Source organism: Armigeres subalbatus, chromosome 2 (assembly GCF_024139115.2).
Source record: "Armigeres subalbatus isolate Guangzhou_Male chromosome 2, GZ_Asu_2, whole genome shotgun sequence".
NCBI lineage: Eukaryota > Metazoa > Arthropoda > Insecta > Diptera > Culicidae > Armigeres > Armigeres subalbatus.
The window spans coordinates 437646207-437672964 of NC_085140.1; the positions used below are offsets into that span (position 1 = coordinate 437646207).

The window sequence follows — 26758 nt, forward strand, 5'->3', positions numbered from 1 at the left end:
GTTAGAGACTTGGCTGTCACTCATCCTTTCGTCACTGAAAACGCTCGCAAATTTTTTGGCAAATAGGCGGCATACTTCCTGAGTAACTGAGGAGTAACTTTCACCATTCAAATTCATTGTCGATGGAAGCCCGGATTCCTTGCGCTGTTCGTTGAAGTAAAAATGGGACAGATATGCGATTCATGGCAGTTAACTCGTCTTAGACGGCTCAAGATCTCGTTGGTACCGTGCAAAGCTTTGCCGACAGGCTCGTTGGTATTCATGATTAAGCCTCACATAATGGTTTCTCAGAGGTAGCGTTCAATTTTTTTAGTGGACATCATTTTTTGTAGTTCTGTCGAAAACTGATGCTAGCAGAGTCATATTTGCCTCAGAGTGGTGTTTAGCGGATCCCTACATCAGACTCAAACCCAGGGCTAGAACGACTCTGGAGACAAGAAGCATTGCGGTGAAATCCGGAGGGACTGGGTTGAACGGTTCGGGGTCCTCCTGGAGGCGGCAAGCGATACGTTCTGCTAATGGCGACCGGTTATCAGGAGGCTTGGGTAAGGATCCATTGACGAAAGGCAGCATAAGTGCCTCAACGACACAGGTTCTGCTTGGGCGTCTCAGTGTCCAGTTGGTATCAATTGCGGAGGGACTGGAAACAGCAAACGATGTGCGAAATAACTTGATACTTTTGTTGGGGCCTATGTTGATCAACCCGTTGAAGCAAGGTTTTGTGATATAGCAATAAATAGCGATACTCAATATAGCTTGAGAGTGTTTGATAATGGGCAGGTAAATTATTATTGATGATAATTATGACTCAAATTCCTATTGATAGAGGAATGGATGCAACATGATGAACCTTCCGGTGTATAGTTGACGAAACGGGTTATGTTTTGTTTTCTTCGATAGTTTTGTCTAGAAGTTACGTTTAACAATACAAGAGAAATTCGGTACTAAATTGTGTGCACTTGCAAATTGTACGTTTTCGGTACTATTTTGAAGGATAAAGAAATTGTACGCGTGCAACGAATACTATCGGATTACGTAAACAATGGGAGTAATCACTTCTGGGCCTAGAATTCTAAAATCAACTGGCTATATAGTGGCACGTTTCCCATCCAAAATGAACACCAATCATACTGGGTCTTGCTGGATAGTGCGCGCCGTAATACGTCTTAAAGTACTGTTTTTTGGTAGATTCTTTGCTTCTGGGATCTGATTAAGTATTTGCATGATAACTGGTTTTACGAGTGTTAAGAGGGAATAAAAACTATAAAGCCAAGTTCGTTTTACATCTTTCGCTAGATTTTATCAGTCTACTTTTCAGCACTGCGCTGTGCTAGAGCTAAACACAGCACACATTAGAATCGATCTTCCCATTTCGGTAGCCGATTCAAACTGCTCCTCGTCAGAAATGGGCGCACTCGATCTATCATTGAGATTAGACTAATGAATTGATGATACTCTTAGTACTCTTAAATATAATATTTAATAGATCGGATAATTATTGTGTTGAGTATTATTTTGCTCTGCCTTCCTTTCTTTGTACGAGCAAAAACGATCATTTTAAAAGTTACTACTTACAGGCTAAGGGGCTGTTGGACTTAAGTTATTCAATGTAATAATTTGCCTTAACAATTATCTTTGCTTCACAATCAATCGTAATCGCGGGAGCAGGAAAAACATGAAACAGGAAACTCAACTGTTTTTCATTGATTTTATGTTCTTGTTACCTTCAACAGATGTTTCAATTCGAAGGCGAGAATTCTCGTCTCGGACCGTATATCGGTACGAATGTAAGGAGAAAACTTTTAAAACGGTTTAAAATACATACTTCTATGACCTATGTATACCGGATACTAATGATGGTAATAATAATAATCATAATATAATGATGCTCATACTCTTAGTCATTCACTCCGCCAGGTCACCATGTGTGCCATGTGTGAGGCTTTCTTATTGTCCCAGGCAGAACATCTTCCAGTTGACTAGACAATTCCGCCGGTTGATATGCTCACCTCGCTGCCACTCGGTTTCGGTGCATCCACGGGAAATCAGACAGGTCTAAGAAGTGTAAACGAAAGGATTAATATTGATACCGAATGAAACCCTTTCTTAATGTTACCTGTTTCAGTAGTGAGATTAGAATGAACAGTGACATCAGCAGCGCGTAGATGGCACCGGTGAAACAGAGAGCAATGCTGGAAAAGAGATGAGAACTTATTCACACATGTATTCATTTATGTAAGATTGATCAGCAGCACATGGATTTCTGGAAAATAGGTTACAGGAGGTCTTCCAAGTTTAAATAAGACGTTGGGACTCCACATGAATCCCAAAGCGATAGGAAAATAAAATTTTCCTGGTTATACAGGTTGAACAGGTTTACAACAATTTCCCTAGCGGAAGAAATCGGGATTTCATTAAATTGGATTTGATTTAGATTTAAATTAGAATCGAATTGAATTTAGATTGCATTTGGATTGTATTTGGTTTGAATTTGGATTGGATTTGTAATGGATTTGGATTGTATTTTGATTGGATTTCGATTGTATTTAAATTGGAGTTGGTTTGTATTTGGATTGGATTTAAACTGAATTTGGATTGGATTGTTTGAATTTAGATTGGATTTAAATTTGATTTGATTTTGATTGAAATGGATTTGCATTTGTATTGAATTTGAATTTAATTGTAATAAAATTTGATTTCTATTGGATTGGATTTGAATTTTATTTGGATTGGATTTGAATTTAATTTGGATTAGTTTTGGATTTGTTCTAGATTCAATTTAGATATTTGAATTGGGTTTGGATTTGATTTGTATTTGATTTGGATTGGATTTAAATTCGATTTGATTTGGATTTGGATTGGGTTTGTTTTGGATTAAAATTTGATGAGATTTGCATTTGGATTGGATTTGAGTTAAATTGGGATTGGATATGTATTGGATTTGAACTGTATTTGCATAGGAAATGGTTAGAATTTGGATTGTATTTGGATTGGACTTGGTTTAGATTTTCTTGTAATTAACAATACACAGTGGTTGAAACAGGAACAAAAGTTTATTGATCAATGGTAGCTTTGACTCCGATTATATGTATCACACCCCCTCTTAATCGGCCAGTCCAAGGGATTTGCAGTTCTAGAAAGTGACTATTATCGAGTGCTTTAGTGAAAACATCTGCCAATTGCTTGTTGGATGGAACAGATTCAATCTTGATATTTCCTTTGACGACATGGTCTCGCAAAAAGTGGTGCTTGACATCAATGTGTTTCGCCCTCTTGCATTCAAAATTCTTTGCCATTGAGATACATCCGTGATTATCTTCATAGATAGTAAACGATTCATTCATCGACATTATCTTCAAATCTGTAAGGATTCCCTTCAACCATATGCCTTCAGAAACAGCCAGACTTAAAGCACCATATTCCGCTTCACTTGAAGATAAGGCCACTGTTTGTTGTTTTCTACTGGCCCAAGATACCGAACTTACAAATACTTGAAAAACGTATCCACTTACTGACTTTCTGTCTGTACTGTCAGAGGCCCAGTCCGCGTCGGCATATCCAATTAAAACTGCTGAGGACTTGTTACTCGTATATTGAAGTTTGAGATTTTTCGTGCCTTTCAAGTAACGAGCTACCCGCTTGAGGGCTTGGAAATGTGAATCCCCAGGGGTTTGTTGATATCTCCCGAGGTATCCGACAGAATAACTGATGTCCGGTCTGACACACAACATTGTGTACATAATACTTCCCAGTAGCTCTCTGTATGGCTTAGTTGTCGAATTATTTTCTTGCACGTTTAACTAACACCCTTTTTCCATTGGAGTTTTCGCAGGGTTACAATCTTGCAGTCCGAACTTAACTAGAATGCGGTTGATACCAGTTTCATGCGAAAGATACAGTTTTCCTGCGACTTTATCATATTGGATCTTCATTCCCAAAAAGCAGTTCACATCACCACAGCAGTCATTTGAAATTTCTTGAACAGTATCTTTTTAGCTTCCTGTACAGAATTGATTTCGTCTTCAAAAATTAAAACGTCATCGACATATATTATCAATTAGTAAATATTGCCTTAATTGTTTGACTTGGTTTAAAGACAGTAATCATGTTTTGAGCGTGTAAATCCATTCGACAACAGGGTTTCGTTGAGCTTGTTATTCCAGCAACTAGGGCTTTGCTTCAATCCGCAAAGTGATTTTCTGAGCTTGCACACCAAGTTTGACGCTGCTCTCACGCCATCCGGAACAGCCAAATAAACTGTTTCTTCAAGATCACCGTACAGAAAAGCGGTCTTGACATCTAATTGTTGAATATGCATCTTCCGTTGAACAGCTACTGACAGGACGGTCCGAATCGTTGCCATTCTCGCTACTGGTGCATAGGTTTCACCATAATCCATTCCAGCCTTTTGTTGAAATCCCTTAGCTACAAGACGGGCTTTATAGCGGACAGGGTTTCCATCTTCGTTTTCCTTGATGCGAAACACCCATTTCGTATTGATCGGTTTGATTCCTCTAGGACATTCTTCAAGGCACCACACATTGTTTTGCTTAAGGGATTCCAATTCTTCCTTCACAGCTTGGAGCCACAATGCTTCATCAGGACGCCCGAAGATTTCCTCATACGACTCAGGAACATCGATAGAGCAGGTGGATATTGTTTCAAATTCTGTAGATGAATATTGTACGGCAGAAAATATTCGTCCAGTCAAGAAATCTTTAAACTTACCAAGGAGTCTGCGCTCCCGTTCGCTGTGCCTCGTGGTTACCGTATCAAGGTTTGAACCAAGTTCTTGTTGCGATGGGAGTGCTTCTGGTATTGAAGTGTCTGTATTGGATTCGTCATCTGTCATGAGCACTTGACTCGACTGTCATGGGCACTTGACTCGACCAGCATCAAACGCACCTTTTCTATTATCGTCCGATTCAATCTCTCGGCTACTCCATTCTGCTGAGGTGTATATGCGACTGTTGTTTCAACTTGAATGCCTTTTTCTTCATAGTATTGCTTTTGATCATGGAACAATATTCGCGGCCTTGATCAACTGTGAGTTTGGATATGACATGACCTATTGCTGCAGTTGCCATTGCCTCAACAACGAAACTTCTTGAAAACCTCGGACTTAGCCTTGATTAAGTAAACGGCTGCAAAATGCGTAAAATCATCTACAAATGAGACGAAATACCGCGAGCCATCCCAGGCTACAGGAGTGATAGGACCGCAAACATCAGAATGGATTCTTTCCAAAGGACGAAGAGTGCGGGCTCTGGTGCCGATGAATGGTTCACGGCATTGTTTCCCAAAAACACAAGCATCGCACATTTCCAGCTTACCATTCCAGTTCCAAACTGTTTCATACCTGTGACCATATCGAATCTCAAGAGCGATTGATTTCTTGCACAGCACACGAGTTTGCAAATCCATCAACAGAGTAGAAAACATCGAGCTCGTAGAAATCGCCTCTTAGCGGGCACTTTGCAATCACCGAGTTATCGTGCTTTATTTCTCCAAATTTTGGTCCAAAACTCACCATCACACCAGCCTTGGTCATACGCTTCACCGATAGCAAGTTTGCACGTAGATTCGGCACAAACAGCACGTCGTAAATGGTCATAGCTACACCTTGATGGTTGACACCGCAAATAGTACCTTTATACCATGCGGTCATTGACTGGTCATTCTTCGCCACACCAATAACGACAGGTTGCTCCAGTTTCTCTAATGACTTGAATACTTTCTTCTCATTAGCTAGATGGTGACTCGCCCCGGAATCTAGCTTGAATGTTATTATACTACGGGTATCCTTTGTTGTTTTACCTACTTCCAACCATGAATGCAACGGCTTTGTTATCCGTGGCAACGTTGGCTTCTCCATCTGCATTGGATTTAGATTGAATTTGAATTGGATATGAATTGAATTAGGTTTGGATTGGACTCGAGGTTTGGATTCGAATTGTATTAGATTAAAATTTGTTTGAATGTGGATTGAATTGAATTTGCATTTGGATTGGATCGGATTTGAATTAGATTGGGATTGTATTTGAATTAGATATGGAATGGATTTGTTTTGTTTTGGAATTGGATTTGATATTATATTTGTTTTGTTTTGGAATTGGATTTGATCTGAATTGGATTCGAATTTGCTTGGATTGGATTAGGACTGGATTTAAATTTGATATAGATTGAAATTCATTTAGATTTGGATTAGATTTTGTTTTAGAATTGATTTGAATTTTAATTGGATTGGATTTGGTTTTGATTCGGATTGGATTTGTATTGTGTTTGGACTGGATTTGAACTGGATTTGGACTGTATTTGAATTAGATTTGGTTTGAATCTGATTTGGGCTGAATTTGGAATAGACTTGGATTTGTTATTGATTGAGACTGGATTAGAATTGGATCTAAATTAGATTTTGATTTGAATTGGATTTTTTTAGACTGTGTTTTGATTGAATTTAGATTATGATTGGATTTGGATTAGATTTGGATCGATTTGGGATTGTATTTGGATTGAATTTGCATTAGACTTACATTGGATTTAGACTGTATTTGCATTGGAAATAGTTTGAATTTGGATTGGAACTAGGTTTGGATTTGCATTTTATTTGGTTTGAATTTGGATTGGATATGAATTGAATTAGATTTGGATTGGATTTGAATTGAATTAGATTGGGATTGTATTTGGATTGGATTTGAATTGGATTTGGTTTGGATTTGGATTTGATTTGGATTGGTTCGGATGTGTATTGTATTATGTTGGGATTTGGATATGAATTGTATTGGATTTGGATTGGATCAATTTGGATTTGAATTAGATTTGGATTGAATTTGAATTGTATTGGATTTGATTAGATTAAAATTTGTTTGTATTTGGATGGAATTGGATTTGCATTTTGATTGGATTTGAATTAGATTGGGATGGTATTTGAATTGGATATGGATTGGATTTGTTTTGGATTTGGATTTGATCTGAACTGGATTGGTTTTGGATTTGAATTGTATTTAAATTTGCTTGAATTTGGATTGGATTTGAATTTTATATAGATTGGATGATTTGGTTTTAGATTTAATTTAAATTTGATTTGGTTTTGATTCGGATTGGATTAGGACTGGATTTGGACTGTATTTGAAAAGGATTTGGTTTGAATATGGAGTATATTTTGTATGAATTTGGACAGGACCGTGTTTGGATTGGGATTGGATTTGGACTGGACTTTGTTTGGATGTGGATTGGTTATGGACTGGACTTGGTTTGGATTTGGATTGGATTTGGTTTGAATTTGATTTGGTCTCGATTTGGGTTGAATTTGGAATAGATTTGGATTTGTTTTTGATTGAATTTAGACTGGATTTGAATTGGATCTAAATTTGATTTGGATTTGAATTGGATTTTTTTAGACTGCGTTTCGATTGAATTTAGATTGTATTGGATTTAAATTGAATTGGACATGCTTTTGGAATAGAATTGCATTAGATCTGATTCGGATTTGAATTGGATTTAAATTTTATCGGATTTGGACTGTATTATTTGAGTGGGATTTGGATTGAATATTGTTTGGATTGGGATCGGATTTGAATTGGACTGTACTGGATCCATGAAGTAAGTTCAATTCAAAAATATATGGCCAGGATCCTATTTTTCGCTTTATCATACAGGCGACAAGATCAGAAACTTTGATTGCACACCGATGTTTTGGGAATACTGAAAAATGTATAGTATCTTGTTATTTTGTCCCAAGGAGCTGTTCTTTGACACGGTATCTTTGCGAGAAGTGGCTTTTTTTATCAGTAACTCTAAAACACCCACTAAACGAAAGTATAGGCTTTCCTTTTTCATGTAGGTGCCTTTTTAAAATGTTCTATCGGGAGTCATTTTTTCATACATTATTGGGGGTTAAACCGGCTATCATTTGAGATTTCTATGAAGTTTGCACCAAAAATAGTGAAAAAAATAAAAATTGTTCTGGATCCCTCGACAGAACATTCTAGTTTCTAGTTAGGAGATCTTCTTCTTTCTCGTGGTGGGTGTTTCAGAGGTTCTGATTTTTGAAAAATATTATTTCCAAATAGAGACACCGTGTTGAATTACTCTGTTGGCCATGTACATCATCAAAATCAAAAGTCAATTGAAGTTTGGATCACTTTTTGAACAGGTTTAACCAGAAATCATTTTGAAATATGGTTAATAAACGCATTCTATTGGTTAATGGACGGTCCCTAAAACAACTGACGACATTTAATTTAATTCCACCCATTTTACCATTTGATTGTAACATTGCAGAAGTGTACTTCGTATAGCCGTCTTGCTAACAATGCTAAGGTTAAATATGTCGTTTGCCAAATGTGTACATCATCATAACACTATTAGTCTCCTGGACCTCCTATCAAAAGTTCGTTTTTGGAGTGATGCTGTAATAGCGTATAATGCACTTTGTTAGAAAGAAAGCGAAAAAATATCACTGAATTATAATTTCAGGCCGTTTTACTTTTTTCGGTCGCTATCTGTTTTCTTTTCGGCAGAATTGGAAAAATATGCAGATCAGACCCAATTTTAAGAACAAACTTGATTCAAGCAATGTTTACTCCCGCATATAACGAAAAAGTCACGTAGACAGATAGATAGATAGGCAAACACCCCTTGCCATGGGATGGGAGAGATACATTAACAACATGCTGGGCTCTGATTAGCATTTTAAACCCATTCTGAAAATCCACACCCACCATAGCTTCATGTCGGTACTCACTCGTACTGGAAGTAGATATCGGCGCAGTCGTCTGGCAGCATGACGGTCACTCCAAACAGGGTGAAGATTGGTGTCGGATGGCACACGGATGTCAGCGAGAGATTGGCAAACAGCCACAGCGCCAACAGAGACGAAACACACCCAAACAGGAAGTACCGATGATTCGATCGCCCAATGCAGCAGTTCAGCCAAACACTGTGCTGGTCCTGTTTGATTACACACGTGGCACAAACCTTGCAGTGATAGGTTCGGGGAGGAACATACTTCCGACAGGTTTGACATGCCAATCGACCATCACTCTCGTCCGAGTCCTCGCGGTCTGATATCAAAATCGCCGTCTGTGAGTCTCCATTGCCCAACGGGTCGTCCTTGTACTGGGGTTGATTGATGTGATTCAACGATGCACGAACGTTAGTTTTGTAGAAGCAGAAGAACGACAGAGACATCAATGCCACGAAAGCAATATTCTCCTCTGGTAGCAATTCCAACAGTGGTACGGTTGACTCAAATAACACCACCAAGTAGATGCCACTCCAAAACAGCCATAGTGAGAAAAATTTAGTCCTAGAACGAGCAATTCTTGATAGATCTTTATATTTTTAATCAATTGACGGTATTATATACTTACTTTGGTAGCACTCGTCCCAGAAATCGTTTGAGAAATGCCATCAGCAGCGGAATCAGTGGAAATACTACCAGACTGCAGTAGAAGTCCAGCGCGGCCAGTAGTTGCAAACTAACGAGCAACACAACCGGCAGAACATTGTCCACGGTGACCTGTTTGGCACCGCCCCGCCACGGTATACGGAGGCGGTCCTGGAAGGTCAGCAGCATGCCACGCTGCTTGTCCACCGGGATCGGCCGACACGAGATGAATCTGCGGTGCGTTGCCCGAACCGACGACAAGACGCACCAACCAGCCAGTCGTCACGATAGCCGACGACAGAACCAAACGATAGTCAAACACACAGCAGCGACCAGAGAGAGGGAAAAAACGGGAAAAATCAATAACAAATGCGGTCAACTTTCCACCAACCAGCCAGAAGCCTACGCTCCTATGCGGCAAACGAAGGGGTGTTCATTTTCGCACTTATGAAGGGTGGGAATGATGTTTATGTGCAGATGAAGGGAGGAAGCATGTTTATGAAAATGAAGATAGAATGTATGTACTGGCCCTGGAGTTGCATGTATGTAATAGTTAAATATTAGAACTACCAAGACCTGTAACATATTCTTCTGAATACGTTCTAAAGTGTAGGGACCAATATTTCTAGTTTGATAGAAGAAACCATTAACAAAAATTATCATTCACTACATTCTTTTATGAATGAACTGACGTTTTTCACGATCGAAAAATCATTTTGGTATTGAAACCAGCATTGTGAATAATAAGTTATTTTGACAAGGAAGAAAAAGATAAAAGAAGATAGCAGAAAGATAAAAAGGAAGAAAACGGAGGAATAAAGAAGGAAGAAAGAAAAAGTAGGAAAAAAGATGGAAGAAAAAATAAGTAAGAAAGAAAAAAGACAAATGAACAGAGTAGAAAGAAGGAAAAAGGAAGAAAAAAGTTGGAAGAAGAAATAAAGAAGAAGGACGACGGAACAGGGAAGAAGGAAGGAATAACGAGGAAGATAGTTGGAAGACAGAAGAAGGAAGAAGAAAAATAGAAGAGTGAAGTAGGAAGCAAGGTAGAAGAAAAAAGAAATATTAAGAAAATAGTAGGAAGAAAAAATAAAGAAGATAGAAAAAGGAAGAAGGAAGCAGAAAGAAAAAACAGTTTGAAAGAAAATAATGTAGAAGGAACAAGAAACAAGGAAGTAGGGAAAAGAAAAATGAAAGAAGGAATAAAGAAGAAAAAAGATGAAAGTAGAAGAAGAAGAAATAAAGGCGAGAAAAGAAAGAAAGAAAAAAGAAGAAAGAGGAAAGAACAAGGAAAGAAGAAGGTAGAAGGAAGGAAAAAATAAATAAGGTGAAAAGAAAGAAGGAAAAGGAAGAATGATGAAGGAAGAAAAAAGAATAAAGAAGAAGAAGGAAGAACGAAGAAGAAATAAGGAACAAGGAATATGGTAAAAGATAGATAGAAGACAAAAGGTAGAAGAAAGAAAGAAGGACGACAAAAGAAGGAAGATGGAGAAAGGAACACGGAAGAAAGAAGATGGAAGAAAGAAGGAAAAAGAAAGAAGAAAGAAGGAAGGAGGAACAAAAAAGAAGGAAGAAGAAAAGCGGAAAATAGCAGAAAGAGAAACAAACGAAGAAGGGAGAGAAAATTAAATAACAAAGAAGAAGGAACTACGAAGAAAGAAGAAGCAGGAAGAAAGAAAATAGGAGGAAGAAGGATGAGCAAATAACAAAGAAGGAAGAAGAGAGTAGGAAGAATAAAAAATATAAAAGTAATCTTGGCAAGAATCAAAAATCAAATGCGAGAATCAAGAACAATTAAGTTTGTCTGTGAATTAAGTATTGTTTATTTCTTAGACTACCTCCAAATTGCTTGTGCTGTACCACAGATAACAGATATTGATGCTAGTATCCGGGACGTGTGTAAACATCCACAACCGTTGCAACACTGGACGGTGCACTGCAACAACCTTTATTTAATATGTCCACTATAATACGAAAGGATCTTCATATAGTTTTCTAAGTTATCTATTGATTTGTTCTACTATATCGGCCGGCCTTATTTTATTATTCTAGTGATTTGCTAAAATTAGCACAATTCACAAAATTCTCTCGAACTTTTATTGATGTTTTTGTGCATTAAAAGGATTTCAATGTATAGGGGGTATTAGACAGAATGAGACACTGGACAATGCACACTAAAAGAGATAAAACCTCTCTTTAATAAGTCCACTAAGTAAACAAGGATGCTAATATAATTTTTAGAGTTATTATCTATCTTATTTTAAAATTTCATTTAACTATAGGGGATATTTGGCAAAATCAGATACTATTCAACCCCCTAGGAAAAGTCGCATGTCATTGACGGCGACCTATCGATTTTCACATAATTTCCACGAGCTTTCAATTTGTGTGTTCTGAATCTGATAAATTGAATAAAAACGGTTCAACGTATAAGAGATATTGGACAAAATGAGACACTGAAGGGACACTGCAAAAAAAGGAGTATTGATATGCCTACAATAGTCTTCAAGGATCTCAGTACATTTCCTAAAATGAAAATTGATTTGATGTTATACTTTTGAAGATAATTTTAAATTATAGGGGGCATCAGACAAAAACGGACACTTAACATATTCCCAGTGAATTGTCCAAGGATATCACTATTTCATTGTCCTGAATTCCATAACTGACAGTAACTCATTTGATGATCTTCTCGAATCTTAAATTTGTATCATCTGAAGCATTTTATAGGGGATATTAGACAAAATGAGACACTTATTGTGTTCAACAATATATGGGAGCCCCATTATGATATTTCCCCAACACAAGTCAAGGTTTTCCCTGTCTTTACGATCGATGTGAACATATGCATTAGCAGAATCCTCTATTTGTAGGGGAAATTGGACAAAATAGGACACTTCCAGTATTCTAACGGCAAAGGGGGCACAATCAGATTCTTTAGATTTTTGTGATTTTTTAAGGTAATCTCCGGATATGTACATACCGTGGTTGAATTGCGTCCGTTTTTGGCTCGAATTTGCACACTGTGGCGTTCATTCAAATGTATCGAACAGCAGAAACGCAATTGGCATTCGTTTGGAGATGGCGCGACGATCATGTTAGTGTAAAACTCAGACAAAATGCGACTGTCAAACGTATTGACTGCGTTCGATGGTTGCTAATCAGTTGCGTCCGTACATACGGACGTTGTCAGTTGAGTAGATGGCATAGTAGTGATCGACGTATATCAATTTATAAGTTTACACAACATTTTCAATAAAATTTGTTCTAGCTTAAATATCTGTTAGCTGTGGCTGTACAGACAAAAAAAAAGAAAATCGTGTATCAAAATCGATGGACAACAAGTAGTTGCAAGAGGAGTTCTGTTAATTTCTGTTTGAGCCTCCATTCACGTTAAATGTGATTTTTTCCATTAAAATCTCAGAAAAAATATTTTAGGCTCTTTTTAGTGGAATGTATTCAACCGTCTAAGACGAGTTTAGTACTCTCCATTTAATTACACCAAATATTTTGATATCTTTGCAGATACTTATTTCGACCACAACTGTGTGATCGTCTTCAGTGTCTCGTACTTAGAGTCAAGTACGAGACACTGAAGACGACCACACAGCTGTGGTCGAAATATGTATCTGCAAAGATATCAAAATAATTGGTGGAATTAAATGGAGAGTACTAAACTCGTCTTAGACGGTTCATTAAAATCTGTTACTCGCGATTTTTCAGCCTTCCGTTATTTCAACCTCATGTAAGATTCTTACTTTTTGACTTTCGTTTTCACCCATGAGTTTTTAGCCTGATGTGATTCAGCCTTAAGGGTGCGGAAGGCAAAATGATCGGCCGGTCGCCGTAATTTTGCTCTGTTTTGCGCGGGTGAGTAAATAAATCAGAAAGTGAAAGTTCGTTTCTTGTCCCATCGTGTTTCTCCAGTAAGCGGATCGGCCGGTCGTCGAAGTTTAGTTTTGCTTTGTGCAGAACGCAAAATGATCGGCCGATCACCGTAATTTTGCACTGTTTTGCGCGGGTGAGTAAATAAATCAGAAAGTGAAAGTTCGTTTCTTGTCCAATCATGTTTCTCCAGTAAGCAGATCGGCCGGTCGTCGAAGTTTAGTTTTGCTTTGTGCGGAAGGCAAAATGATCGGCCGGTCGCCGTAATTTTGCTCTGTTTTGCGCGGGTGAGTGAATAAATCAGAAAGTGAAAGTTTCAGACAGCGAGAGTGTTATTTCCCATCCCATAGATCGCATCACTTACCGGAGTGAATCCAGATAAATTATCCTTTGTAACTAAAACGATATCCTATCCCAAGACAATCGTGGAGATGCAGAGGTGTTCTCGGTCTCTAGTAGCAACGAGAGTCGGACTAACAATCCTTCCCTTTTTATATGACCGTAAGGACGTGGCCGGCGCCGTTATTGACTTTAGATATTTGAGCTCCCGAAACGTGTACATTGGGAATGGGTAGCTAGTCCCAAGCCCCATTTATTGTGTTCTCTGTACAATTTCGCAAGTTCTAGTCAATCACGGAGTAGCAACTACGAATTGTGCGGTCATAATGCTCATGCTCATGATGTGATTCAGCCTTATGTGGAAATCACCTCACGACTCAAATTTCGGGCAATCGGAAATAAAATGTTCCACTCAGGGCTGGTAGCGACCAATGCCACTCAAAATAGTGACTTTAGTGACCAACGCTGACGAAAAAAGGGACCAAATAGTGACTTTCAGTTGCAGAAAAAGTGACCAAATAGTGACTTTTAGTTTCAGTTGCAAGTTTGATGAGACGAATTCAAGTGTTTTTGGGTCGAAGGAGAATGTTTTTACGTAATTTCTGGCGGAGAACATCTTTCACTCACCACTTTCTCATAACGAATCCAGAAGAGAAACGAAATCGTGCGAGCTAACTTTTATCTACTCAGTTACTAAGTAAAATTATATTGGCCGCTCTTTTTTTAACCCAAGGGAACTTCACTAAATATCAGTCAAAAGCAGGTTTACTCAAAATTATGAGTAGTCCTACTAGCAAATCAAATGTTTGCGCCACTGGAAGTGAACGAAACAAGGTTATCACTTATAAGACCTGTGTTTCTTTCCCGAAAAATAATTTCTACTTAAGAAAGATGCAGATTTGTCAAATGTGCCAGGGAAATTTTTGGAATTGTTAGTGCGAAAGAAACAACAGTACGGATCGTTTTGGTAGAAAACGAAACAACGAGCCTGGGATTAAACACTCGACCTCCTGCTTATAATGCAGGACCATCGGGCTCGACTTCAGATTCAAAAGTTATCAAAAGCTAACAAATCTAACAAAATCTAAAAAAAAATCTTACGTTTGGTCGGGGACGCACCAAGCGGCTTTTTGACTGACTTGTGATATTTTGTTCGTAGGTACAAGGACAACGGAAATCGTTTCATAACAATTCAAGCGTACATTTGCAATAAGATATCCTTATTTATTGGATTGAGGGATATCCGATACAATTTGCGATCAATTAAATCTGGTAAACGAAAGTTTGGGCAGAAAAATGGGTAATTTTTCGTTGGCGCTTGGTGCGTTTTAGCTGAACCCCTACCATTTATGCCATTTAAAATGTATAAATTATCATCATAATATATTTTGGAGAATTCTAAAATATTGATCGAAGTGGATGTTGGGAGGAAAAACGGCTTTTATTTTCTCATGTTCTTGCAGCAAAATTACTTTGGGGATCCCTTACATATTTAATGTACCTCCCCTCAATTCGATTGCAGATAGATGCAAATATCATTATTTCGATATAAAAATAAATATCTTTATTTTACCAAAATACCACGCGCTGAGAATCATTTGGGTATTAATCGTTTTCTCTTAATCGATTTGTTTCGTTAATAACTCAACTGTTTCCAAAGTTACAACCGTGATTGTTGCGTCTGGTGCAAGATACAATAATCCTTTATCGCACCAAACCATACAATCTTCGGCAAACTACCGCAATTAACAAAGTAACAGTAACATGAATAGGGTACTGTTGAAATTATCGGGGTCCACCTTGTCCAAAATGCATATCGGGATTCTAACGTGTATCTGAAAATAATGAATTAATGCAGTTACGGCCCCATGATTCTAAGCACGAGGTTTTCTCCATGAAATGTATAATTTAACTTCACGGATGTATGGTAGTCTGTAACTGTTGTTGTTATTGATACATAATTGATTTTTTGGAGTGCTGTCATCATGAAAAATATTCGAAGGGTATTGTTCCTTCTCCAAGAACTTGCTTTAATGAACTCTGAACTTTTAAATATTTAAATAATATAAAAACGCAGATTTTTCGACTTGCTGTGCGTATTCATCAATGATTTTTGCTATGGAACTCGACAGCGCATGCCATCTTCGAAATTGGATAGTCTTGGGGAGACATAGATGTAATGAAGGGGATTATTTAAACGATATCTACTCAATAAATATTTTTTTCGAGCAAACCCTTCATTACATCTATATCTACAAAAAAATTATCTGCTTTAGCACAATTTATATTTTCTTGAATTTTCTCGCCAATTTTATGTGTGACTAATGAGAGATCAAGTCCCCTCATATTGGGGCAACAATTAAAAATTCAAATATCTTTAAATCGTAATGTAATGCAGGAATTTTTATCAGTGCAGACAATTTAGCATACTTATGGCTTTGTGCTGTAAAAAATGATAGCATTTGGTCATTGTTGGGAGGAGATGTTCAAATTCTTTGTGGCCACTAAAAAAATCTTCAGGAGGGACAAAACACAGTAAGTAATGGAGTAAACAAGGTTGTCAATCCAAAAAACAACTCGCCTTATAACGATCATTTGTCTAGACTCTAGAGGATTTATTAGAAAATACCGCCAAGTCTCCCAAGGGGTCAAGTCTCTCAAGGAATCAAGTCTCCAAACCTTCCCTTACTGTGGAAAGCCTGATAGTTAAAAAAAATCCAAATAGGCAGGTCTCCTGCTTGCATGACCATATACCAATTTATAAATTCTGACGTAAAACACCTTCAATTAGCTACTGGTGAAATGCCAATAAGAGCGAGTAAAATTGCTGGCGAAGTTTCAGAGCAATCATTTTCCCAAGATCCGTAATTTCATTTCCGCCACGAACAAAGCATCATCCGATGGATACATAAAGCTTCATTCAAAAATATTAGTCAATAGTTTCAAAATAGTTGAAAATAGTGACTTTTTGCGAGAAAAAGTGACTTTAGTGACTTGAAGTCGAAAAAAGAGACTTTTTAGTGACTTGCTCGAAAAAAGTGACCAAGTCACTAAAAAGTGACCCGCTACCAGGCCTGTTCCACTGAATTCATTGTGTCGCATGTCTCACATTTCACCCGGAAGTCCCCACTGCTGGTGAAGTTATGAGTAACCTTGTGTGTCCTACCCGCAGGCTTGATAGGACTTGCTGGTCCTTCATCAACTTCATGTCCGTTAACTTCTCCTTTGATTTTCCTGACAAATGACCCGCTATTTAAACCATTTTTTTTTGGCATTCTGACCTGGTACTTCTTTAGTGAGAAAACGCCTGTTGAACCCAAGAGACGCCATTTTGTCAGCTGCGTAATTTCCAGGTATGTATATATGTTACTGTGTCCAGGCACCTAGGTAAGGAGGATATTTGTTGTTTCGTTTAGATGCTGTTTGTTTTTTTTTGTAATCCATGATCTAGATCAATTGTAATCAATAATCTAGAAGTTTGTGAAGTCAATGCTAAAAGTGCGCTTCATGAGTCAGTCACAATAAGAATTCTGCTGGTTTGTACACCGCCAACCAAATTTCCACGGCTTCCGCGGGAAATACAGAGTATGAATTCGATAACCGAAAGGATTCTCGTATCTCTCGGCCATGTACGTCAACGCCGACCTGAATCCTTAATTCACCGAGTAGTGATCAGGGATGGAAAAAATCAAATTTTTCAAAAATCGAGGATGATCAAACTCACCCGCGATCTTACTTTTAAAATATCAAGTTATAAAAACTCGCCAGCGATTAAGAATCGTTTCAAAAACGTATATTGATTTGAAGCATTTACCGTTACATTTTAAACTCTTTTACTAACTTTTACCAACATAAAACCATAACGCCAAATTGGAGATATAACGGGACTGTTGACAATTAGCTGATATTAGTAAAGATTAATGTTTGAATGAAAATTCTGTTAATTTACAATGTTGTGAAAACTTATATGTGAATATGTACGTTATGTGGAAGATATTGATTTGGAAAATGTATTGGAGGTAACCACTTTCCCTTCGATGGGACTCGAACCCATGACCCTACAGTACGCTAGACTGGTGCTTTAACCAACTAAGCTACGAAGGACCTCCGTAGTCCTTCGCAACCTAGCGGCTACTGAACGAGCTCAAGATTCCCAAATTGGACGCATAGTCAAATCACTCGCAATCCATTTCTCAAGCCAACACTTCCACAAGGGGGTCCGATGGTTTTCCTCGTTATATCGCTTATAACGGTGATGTAGGAACCGCAATCCAGTTGTAACTTTGCCACAGTCTTGTTGAAAATGACGGATATGTACTTCCTGCGGCAAGTGACCTGCCGCACGGTTTGGATGACCTTTGTAGAGAAAGATTTCTTCTTCTCGTTTCCAACGGACTTCGAGCTTGATTGTGTTGCGAAGCAACCCCAATAGTTGTCTTTGTGGCCTATTTTTCCGCACTGCTTGCAAGAGTGCTTAGAAAACTGGCAGTCCTTAACGAAATGCATCGCGCCGCACTGCCTGTACGGCGATGGTGGTGACTTACCGTCTGGTTGTTCGGCTGCTTTGTGTGCCGAACTGCTTGCACCGTGGAAGATGTAAGTTTCTTGGCACTCATTGGCAGTCATTGGCACTCGGTTACCAGTTCATCCAGGTTGATGGTGACAGCTTGGTCTGATTCAAGTTTTGCTAGGAGCCGTGTCCTAACTTCGGCGTCTTTCGCTAATTTGAGCTAATTTCACTCTTCTCCAGCTTGAGACAGTCGTAGCGCTTGCTGAACAGGGATTTTTGTTGACTGAAAATTTGCTTCAGCTGGACAACGTCGTCAAAATCGGAATCACGTGGGTGGGATGGCAGGATATTTAAAAAAAAAATCATGCATGGCACACTAAGGCTACGCAGCAGTAGTTTCGTAATATGTTCCAAAAGGATCAGCAGCTGGCTGTTTTGCTGGGCCATTTGCCGCATCATATCCGATAGCAAGATTTCTCCTCCAGTTACTGCTTCGGACTCGTTCGAATGGTTCATTTTCTGAGGTACTTCGGGCTTGATACTCGTCGCCAAATTGTTACCTTCCGGGTTTCTTGATGAAGAATAAACAGAAGTACTTGTGTCTATTTGCGTAATTGCGTCTATTTAATTCAAAAGGTAACTCATAACTGATGAAAATTTTACTCATGTACAAAGTAGTGAAAATCATGATTTGTACTATGATTTGTTATTTGAATATCCATGACAATGCTTCTACGGTAGCAATATCGATTACAAGCGAGACTACTAAAAGGTGAACAAAAGCGTCTTTTTGTCACAATACCAAACTGTCGACTGTATCATCACTCCACCTTAAACTAGTTTGTGGGCATCACCAGTTTTTGTGGTGATCAAAAAGGGCAACATTATTAGATTAGAAATTAACTGCAAAGTTTTTATCATGATACTGATTCCTAAACTTTATCAGCTGCCCGGCTATAGCAACCCTATAACCAGAGACCGGCGGAGTGAAAAACTGTCGGAATGGCAACGTATGAAAATGCATGATATCGTGAAAATAAGACTGGCAGCTCTTGAAGTTTTTGCTTGCTTCTTTTGGATGCAAAAAGTAAACAAGTCGAAATGGAACCGCTTTTGACGGTTCGATTGGAAACAAGATGGCGTCTTCGCCGATCTCTTATTGTAGTATTTCTACCCGGCTAAACAAAGATAAAAACACTAGTTCAATTAGGTTCAATTCAACGAACATCCCTATCGCCAATAAGGATATCACTAATTCTGGTTAGGCAAATTATATTGTTTCACACACATACACACGACACTTTGAAAGGACGAAAAGGTAAAGGTAATAATAAGAATAAAAATACAAAAATGTTTACCCTTTCGATTTGAATGATATTGCAATTAATATGAGTGATGGCTATCTACGACACCGATGGCCCCATTTAATTTTTGGTCTTCTTGGTCTGTTCAATCTGTACCAATTACGATATATTCTTCAAAAAACACACAGCCGGTTGTTGTGCCTCCACATGGAGGGTTACTACTAAATGAACTAAAGAATCGCAAAAAATAAGGAGTGAACCTAAGACTATATAAACATTTTCCTTGAGGAAGCATCAACATATAGGAAGAAGCACAAACGGAAGTAGCCCAGATTGCAGCTGTCGAAACATTTCCATCTATTTACAAATCAATTTTCATCACTACGTCAGACATAGGCATATTCACACGCCTGATGCACTCACTCCGGTGTCCAATATGCTGTATATGGGGTGCATTATGATATGATTTCTAGGAGGTTCCCAATCAAGTTTGAATTCAATATGTTATGCACCCAAGATGCTTTCATAAAGAGAAGAAACAAAAAAATAATTTTCCCTAGGTATGCATATACGAATAATTTAGCAGCGTATGATTAAAACGCTAGAATGTTGAAATTATTACAAGCTCAGAACCTGAACCCGAGGCTGAATATTCAATAGACGACTCTCAAATAACCTTGATTTACGTGTTCATGCAATCATATTTTAGTGATACAATGAAATCGGGTTTCTAATTATTCTAGACTAAACACTCAATAAAGAACGCAATGCTAACAAATTCAAACTGCTTGGGAACCTCTGCTCTACTAAACGACTACCCCGAAATATGAAACACAAAAATAACACTTCCGAATCAAATGTCCGACCAGGTCCGTTCGATCAAGAGAAGTAAGCAAATCACCATAAGTCTTTAGCAGTCCATGGATCGATGAATGGCCTTAGAAGCTCTTCTTTGAAATTGCACAAACCTGTCAAATGAATCGTCAAAGTCCACGCAATTACAGCAGCAAGCTAGAATGTGATTACGTTCATCGGTCCGATCGAAATATTCACAACAGCACAGCGGATCCGTGTCCACTTCACCCAACGAACAGTGCGAGGAATAGTAGTCCCGCGGATAGTCGGAATTCATAGCGCCGCCATGATTTTCACTGGGGCACTAACTTATGGACTCGGTATTCAACACTGGCACTGTTATTTCCAGAGAATAATTATTTTCAATGTTTACCTTGATTTTATAGGACTAATAGCACAACAAATTTAACACAGTCTGGATAATGGCCATTAATGCAGATTTACACAATTTTTTTCGGAATTGGAATGTTTGATGATCCTAATTTTATTGTAAACAAACCGGGTTGATAACTCCACCCACTATATGTAACTCAACCTGCCGAAAGTGGGTTGATGAGGTTGATGTTTATGTGCATGTCAAAGCGTTCAGAGTAGCCAGAAACTAAGATTTTATTTCTACATATAAAATTTAGTGGTCTTAATTTTATGCGTTTTTTTGTAAGTTATATTAAATTATCGATATAAAATTAAGTTTAGTGTTATTGATCAATAGAAATTAATATAGGAAGAACCTCCCATTTATCCATTAGAGAAATGTTCCATAAAAACGAGCCTGAATTAACTTATTATATAGTTTGTTCCGTTGTATAAAGTTGAAAAATTGACATCACTGCAAAGCAGTACTAGATTGGACAGCAACATAATTATGTATATGTTCAATGTTGACAGTTTCGCGCTATGGGCCACAACGAAAAAATACCAACAATAATTATTAAAATAAATACAGTGAGTAATGAATTTCAATATCTGTTAGGCACCACACAAGCGAATAAGACCTATGAACGCTGGAATGGCATTTTGCGCTTCTCACTCTATGTATTAACGATAAGTTCTATAGCGTTTCTTGATGCACAATGTGGCCCATGAACATGATATTGGAAGGTTACAATGAAACGATTAAATTGAACGTGTAACCCATAGTGTTGCAGTGAGAAGTGAGTTGAGTCCCATATAGGGTGCATTAATCATTTTTAACACTTTACTTGACCCATGCGCGACTATTTAACGCATTGTACCGTGCAAATTGTTTATTCGCCATAGAACTGAAGCTAAAATATTTATTATAAGGTTTATAAGCAAGTGATATAACCAACTTGTTAATTCGTGAATACATTCCAGGCCGAGGCGCCGAAAATTCAATCAAATGGACAGATATTGTCGTACTTGCTATCGCACGAACGCAGTCCGAAAGTTCGATATCAATACCGTATCACAGGTGACGAATGAGCGAATTGGAGATATGGTTATCTACTGCCTGCAGATAGAGGTTTGATATGATGTTTGATTAGCTTAATATCACCGGAATACACTAACTTATTCATCTATACCAGATCAACCCGTACGATCTGCTTCCGCAGACAATTTGCGAAGCTTGCCTAAATTCCTTGAATGCAATGTTTTTGTTCCGAAAGCGTTGCTACAACTCGGATACAGAATTGAAAAAAATACTGAAGTATGCACCACCTGAACATGTCACAACAGTCGTACCCAACATGGAACACGAGCTGGATCTCATAGATGCCATGATTCCAATTTCAACAGAAAGCCAGTCCATTGAAAACATAGATTCTTGTTCTAAAGAACAAAATTCTTCCAGTAAAACCGACCAGCCTGCACCGCACATCGACACTCTAGAAACAACTTCAGAAACATCCCACGTTGATAATCTTTCGGAGAATCCCGTCGTAGTGGAGAGGTACACCCAGAAACTATTTGAATGTGAACAATGCGACTACAGATCATCCTTCAAGTGCAATGTAATTCGTCATCAGCAGTGTAGGGATCACATCGGCATTAGGATTACGATTCCCAGCGGCAAGACTCCCTTGAAAGCCGTCAAGAAATTACAATGCTGCGATGAATGTGGTTTTCAAACCTTTATCCGATCCAACCTGTTAAGCCATCAGCGGGTCTGGAAGCACACTATGTGCAGCACAAGAGACGTCGAAGTGAAACGGATCCTCGAGAAGTGTCCCACCTGTCCGCACTGTGGAGTACAACGGGCCAACCTACAGGCCCACATGGCTCAATGGTGTAAAGTGTTACGCGGGAGGAAGAAACAGCATCCTCCTGTCATCGTCAATCAACCGTCTGAAAATACATCAACCGACGAAGTCCCTGCAATTGAAATGAAGTTTGAAATCGACGATACTAATGGAATGGTTAGTTGAATATGAACGAGTTCTTAATTAGTTCATGGTCTTGAGATGCGTGACGATTGTCGTTTCATACAAAATCTTTTTAAAAATATATACAAAAAGCGCGACATTTAAATTAGTTTTTTCATGTGATTCATGCATTTTATACAACTTAAGTATTGTATGAATATAGTCTTTTAAACATTACACCAAAAGATTTTTTTTTCTAAAATTAGTGCAGTCTAAACGGTCAAAATTTCGTTGCGACATACGGGATTAAATTAGAAATGTTTCCAAAAAATGTTAAACAAATATTGTTTGTTCACCAACGTGTTTAAATTTACCATCGTAGATCGTGTCCTTTTTTGTTTAAAAATTGTTCTTAGGTCACAAAAAAACATTTTTAAAATAACTTCCTATAATGCTTCGTTTAGACCTACAACTCATCATCACTCATATGCCAAACGTTTTCCAGATGTCGCTTCGGAGTTTTTACTTTGCGAATATTTTTGTTTGGGAGTCAGATTACCGGTCATTGTTTATAATGGCTTTTCAAATACTAACAATTCCACCAGTTTTGTGATGTTTTTTAAGTCGTTCAGCTCGTGTCCGCGCCGATTTCACGCAATGCATACTACACTAAAAGTAATTTTCAATATTGTGTACCGTGAAGTACTCTAATTTCGCGCACTTAAGATCTGACAAAGTTAAAACGTTCATTAAAAAACATGTAGTGGCCATTTGGAAACATTTGCTACTGCATCACGTAGTAGAAGGATTCTAGGTTCTCAAAAAAATGTTACTTGCAAATTTTGCTGCTATTTAAAAAAAATTGGAGTATGAATCCGAGACCGTTGTATGCTCCTTATTTCGCGCAAGAAAATAGGATAGTTCCTAATTTCGCGCAAAAGTGTTCCTAACTTCGCTCATGTTTGGAATTGAATATCGTTATTGGTTTGATGAAATATAATCAATTAACCAATAGAAGCATGCATCCATTGTTCAAAATATGCAGATAACGGTATCAGACAGCCGTCAGTGACCCATTCTTTAATCGAAATGGTATGTGCCTATATTTCGACCCTGGAGCTTTGCTTAGATTTTACTTCATGCATTTTAGTTGACACAAGTCATAACTCCTAAAATATCGTTTGCTTATGAAATATGTACCATATTTTAAGAAAAAAGGCATTGTGTAACAATGTTCAGCTGGTGTATGAAAAAAGTTTAAATTTTCGAGACGTCATGAAAGAACTTCTTAAATTCCGCTATCTCTTACATAGGACATCTTCAAATATGTGTTTTATTCAAGACATTTTCAATATTATATACATTATCGAAAAAGCTGCTGTAATTTTATCTTAAGTTTAGCATCATTTTACACATCGCACATTTTAGCATAATTTCACACATCGGATTAGATAGCTATTGCAGGCACTGATCTATAAGATTTTTCAAGTCAACATGTCGGTGGTTATCCGCCTGAAAATTAGATAAAAAGCGTATGGGAATGAACTTTTCGGGTTCTATTCAGTGTGAAACTGTCCTGTGTATTATATTGCTTTTGTTTAATTAGAATGTTGCAAATGAAACTACGCAACAACAATAAACGAAATTAGGCACCATAATTACTCTCATATACCTAATTTCGTTCACAAAGCGAAAGTCTAAATAAACACAAAATACATAAAATTTTACACTTTTCAATAGTAATGACGAATAAACATATCTAACAGAGCATAATGGATACAAATATTTCCAAAAAGTAGCCAGTTTTGTACAATAAAATCATTTGCTTACTTGGGTCATGTTCTTCGTCGCTGTGCTAAGCACAAGCAAATATGGCGGTCGATGGGAGGATCAAATTGAAATAATTTTATTTGGTGTACTAAACCAAGTTTGTTTTTCAATTTTTTTCGTGAAAAACATTCAACAACAATGATATTTTGTAATCCTCCAGATTTTTCAATTTTGACTGGTACCTAAAAATTGAAAACAATAAATGATTTTATAATGCGCGAAGTTAGGGCGCGCGCGAAATTAGGGCACATCACGGTACATCATTATGCTTTTAACATTTTGGTGTGGATGGTACTACGTTGGATTTAAGTTACTCTTAGATAATACATGGTATGTTGAACTAAACCAATAAACACGTTATTGGAATTAATTTAAGGTTATTATTCTATTGCTTTCAGCATTTTTAAATAAAAACATAATAATGCTTACACAGATTTGTTACACAACTAGACAATAAAACAAGTTGATCTGTACTTTCTTTCGGTCAAAAAGTAAATTTGAAAAGCAAAACAAATATCCGTTTTTCAATGATACGTTAGATGACATATCACATAAACCACTCGACACGCAAAACAGCAACGATCAGCGATACTTTTCTATAGGACGATTGAATGGATACTCGCATGGAAAGTCGTAGCAATAAAACATTACGTTGAGATAAGAAAAAAACAAACATTTATCTGCAGTTGGGAAAGTGTATAAAGGAAATCATATAGTTCAGGTTCAATGGGAATAATCTGTCTGATCTGTGAGCAAACTAAATTGTTGAAAAATGTCTAGGACTAATTATAAAACCACAAAAAAAATCCGCCTAAATTTTCACTTGACTTACTTGTAGACAATGGTGAAGTCAAACTTGGGCATGATAGGGCACGTCATAAACATCTCTCGCGTGCTATTGCTAACAAAGTAGTAGTAAAGAGAAAGTTGAAATTTTTTCGGTTAGTTCATTTCAATCAATGTTAATTGCCTATATTCCGGGGATTAAACCACCCGACTTGGACATTAATTTACAATGTTGTGAAAACTCATATGTGAATATGTACATTATGTGGAAGATATTGATTTGAACAATTTATTGCAGGTAACCACTTTCTCTTCGATGGGACAACTGAGAGTGGTAAGTTCGAGTCCCATGAGTTTTCACAACACTCCATTCATTGTTTAATTTTAACTGATTTGAAGCATAGGGTAAAATGCCCAATAGTGGACCCCCTAGTAGCGAAATTTTGCTCTTCCTGGCATAACGAGTGGAAATTTTCAAAATATTAATTTTGCGTGATATCTAATATCAAGCTCTGCATCTAGTCTCCACGATACATACATAAAACATATAAATATTCGACGTTATTCGTTGAAATTAACATTTTAAAGGCCGACTGAATTGGCCCTATAGTAGACCCCCTGGGGGTCCATAATAGGAAATTGCTTCCCTATAGTCGACACTTCATTTGATTTTTATGTTCCGTTTCGGGACGTTCTTCTTCCCTATTATGGACCCTCCAAAATATTCCTATAATGGACACTCTCGTGTTTATTTTTAATAAAATTGTAAAAAATCATCTAATTTTACTTTCTATAGCATTTCCAATGCATGTAATCAAATCATAGGACTGTTAGGTAGGTTCTCCCGATGGAATTTCATAGCAAAATATTTAGATTGTGCTGTAATAATGCAAAAATAGCTGAAGGGTCCACTATTGGTTGGGGGTCCACTATTGGGCACTTTTCTTTTATAAATGGGGAAACTCATGTAGGGTAAATGTGCCATTTTTGGCCATGTTTTCAATTTGATCAACTTTTCGCATAACTCCGAATATAAAGCAGTTTTCAAGGGTTTTATTAGCTCTAACAGGAAATATATCCCTTATGCTTCTTTGCTGTTGATAGTTCGATAGTTTTCGAAAAATATGCATTTTTCATGGTTGGCCAAACTAGGCACTAAGGTTGCCAAAACAGGCATTCACCCTATTTGTTCAATTACCAAGAATAAAGATTCAGCAGAAGTTCACAAAGGCAAAAGCCAGCGTGATCGACGTCAATTGCCTTCCTTGTGCTAATCCTCGTTGGGAAACCTTCAAGAAATAAAGTTACGGAACGGCGAAGTAAGTGCGCCAACAATAACGAAGCAATGAGCAGCGTGCTTGATTGACACGTGATTGACGTGATATTGCCAATTGCCACCTCGCGTTCTGGCCGACTCAAATGTTGAAACCAAAGTAGGCGTCGACTTGTTAAAATCGATCGTCCCTGATCGTCCTTTCGAATTTGAAATCACAGTAGGCGACGATTTTTATTGAACGGCTGAAACACTTGTTGA

At 37.7% G+C, this 26758-nt stretch overlaps 2 protein-coding genes across 5 annotated transcripts; one reads left to right on the forward strand and one right to left on the reverse strand.

The window, feature by feature from the left end:
- Nucleotides 1-756: 756 nt before the first annotated feature.
- LOC134213613 (palmitoyltransferase ZDHHC23-B) lies at nucleotides 757-20845 on the reverse strand. Of its 2 annotated transcripts, none has more exons than XM_062692843.1 (5): nucleotides 20655-20845; nucleotides 9375-9623; nucleotides 8747-9310; nucleotides 2117-2192; nucleotides 757-2055 (listed from the first exon to the last, which is right to left on the reverse strand). In XM_062692843.1, the coding sequence occupies exons 2-5, from the start codon at nucleotides 9578-9580 to the stop codon at nucleotides 1948-1950; spliced, it is 954 nt and encodes a 317-aa protein (XP_062548827.1). In that variant the 5' UTR covers nucleotides 9581-9623; nucleotides 20655-20845; the 3' UTR covers nucleotides 757-1947. The 2 variants fall into 2 exon arrangements, with proteins under 2 accessions (XP_062548827.1, XP_062548826.1); XM_062692842.1 differs by having other exon boundaries at nucleotides 20395-20845.
- Nucleotides 19466-24952, forward strand: LOC134213614 (zinc finger protein hangover-like). Of its 3 annotated transcripts, XR_009979489.1 has the most exons (4): nucleotides 19466-19474; nucleotides 21620-21767; nucleotides 21832-24768; nucleotides 24837-24952. XR_009979489.1 is itself a non-coding variant. In XM_062692844.1 (3 exons), coding segments are annotated over exons 1-3 (990 nt in total). In that variant the 5' UTR covers nucleotides 19466-19472; the 3' UTR covers nucleotides 22672-24952. The 3 variants fall into 3 exon arrangements, 2 of the variants coding, with proteins under 2 accessions (XP_062548828.1, XP_062548829.1); XM_062692844.1 differs by having other exon boundaries at nucleotides 21832-24952; XM_062692845.1 differs by lacking the exon at nucleotides 19466-19474 and adding an exon at nucleotides 21208-21226 and having other exon boundaries at nucleotides 21832-24952.
- The last annotated feature ends 1806 nt before the right edge of the window (nucleotides 24953-26758 follow it).

What these genes read in the sequence shown, in the direction of transcription:
- LOC134213614 (XM_062692844.1), top strand. An exon ending in TCTACTGCCTGCAGATAGAG is followed by an intron (nt 21,768 to 21,831) that starts GTTTGATATGAT and finishes CATCTATACCAG; the next exon opens with ATCAACCCGTACGATCTGCT.
- LOC134213613 (XM_062692842.1), bottom strand. Translation starts at nt 20,558, where the DNA reads ATGAATTCCGACTATCCGCGGGACTACTATTCCTCGCACTGTTCGTTG. An exon ending in GATATCTACTTCCAGTACGA is followed by an intron (nt 2,193 to 8,746) that starts GTGAGTACCGAC and finishes TCTCTTTTCCAG; the next exon opens with CATTGCTCTCTGTTTCACCG. An exon ending in TAATCTCACTACTGAAACAG is followed by an intron (nt 2,056 to 2,116) that starts GTAACATTAAGA and finishes TACACTTCTTAG; the next exon opens with ACCTGTCTGATTTCCCGTGG.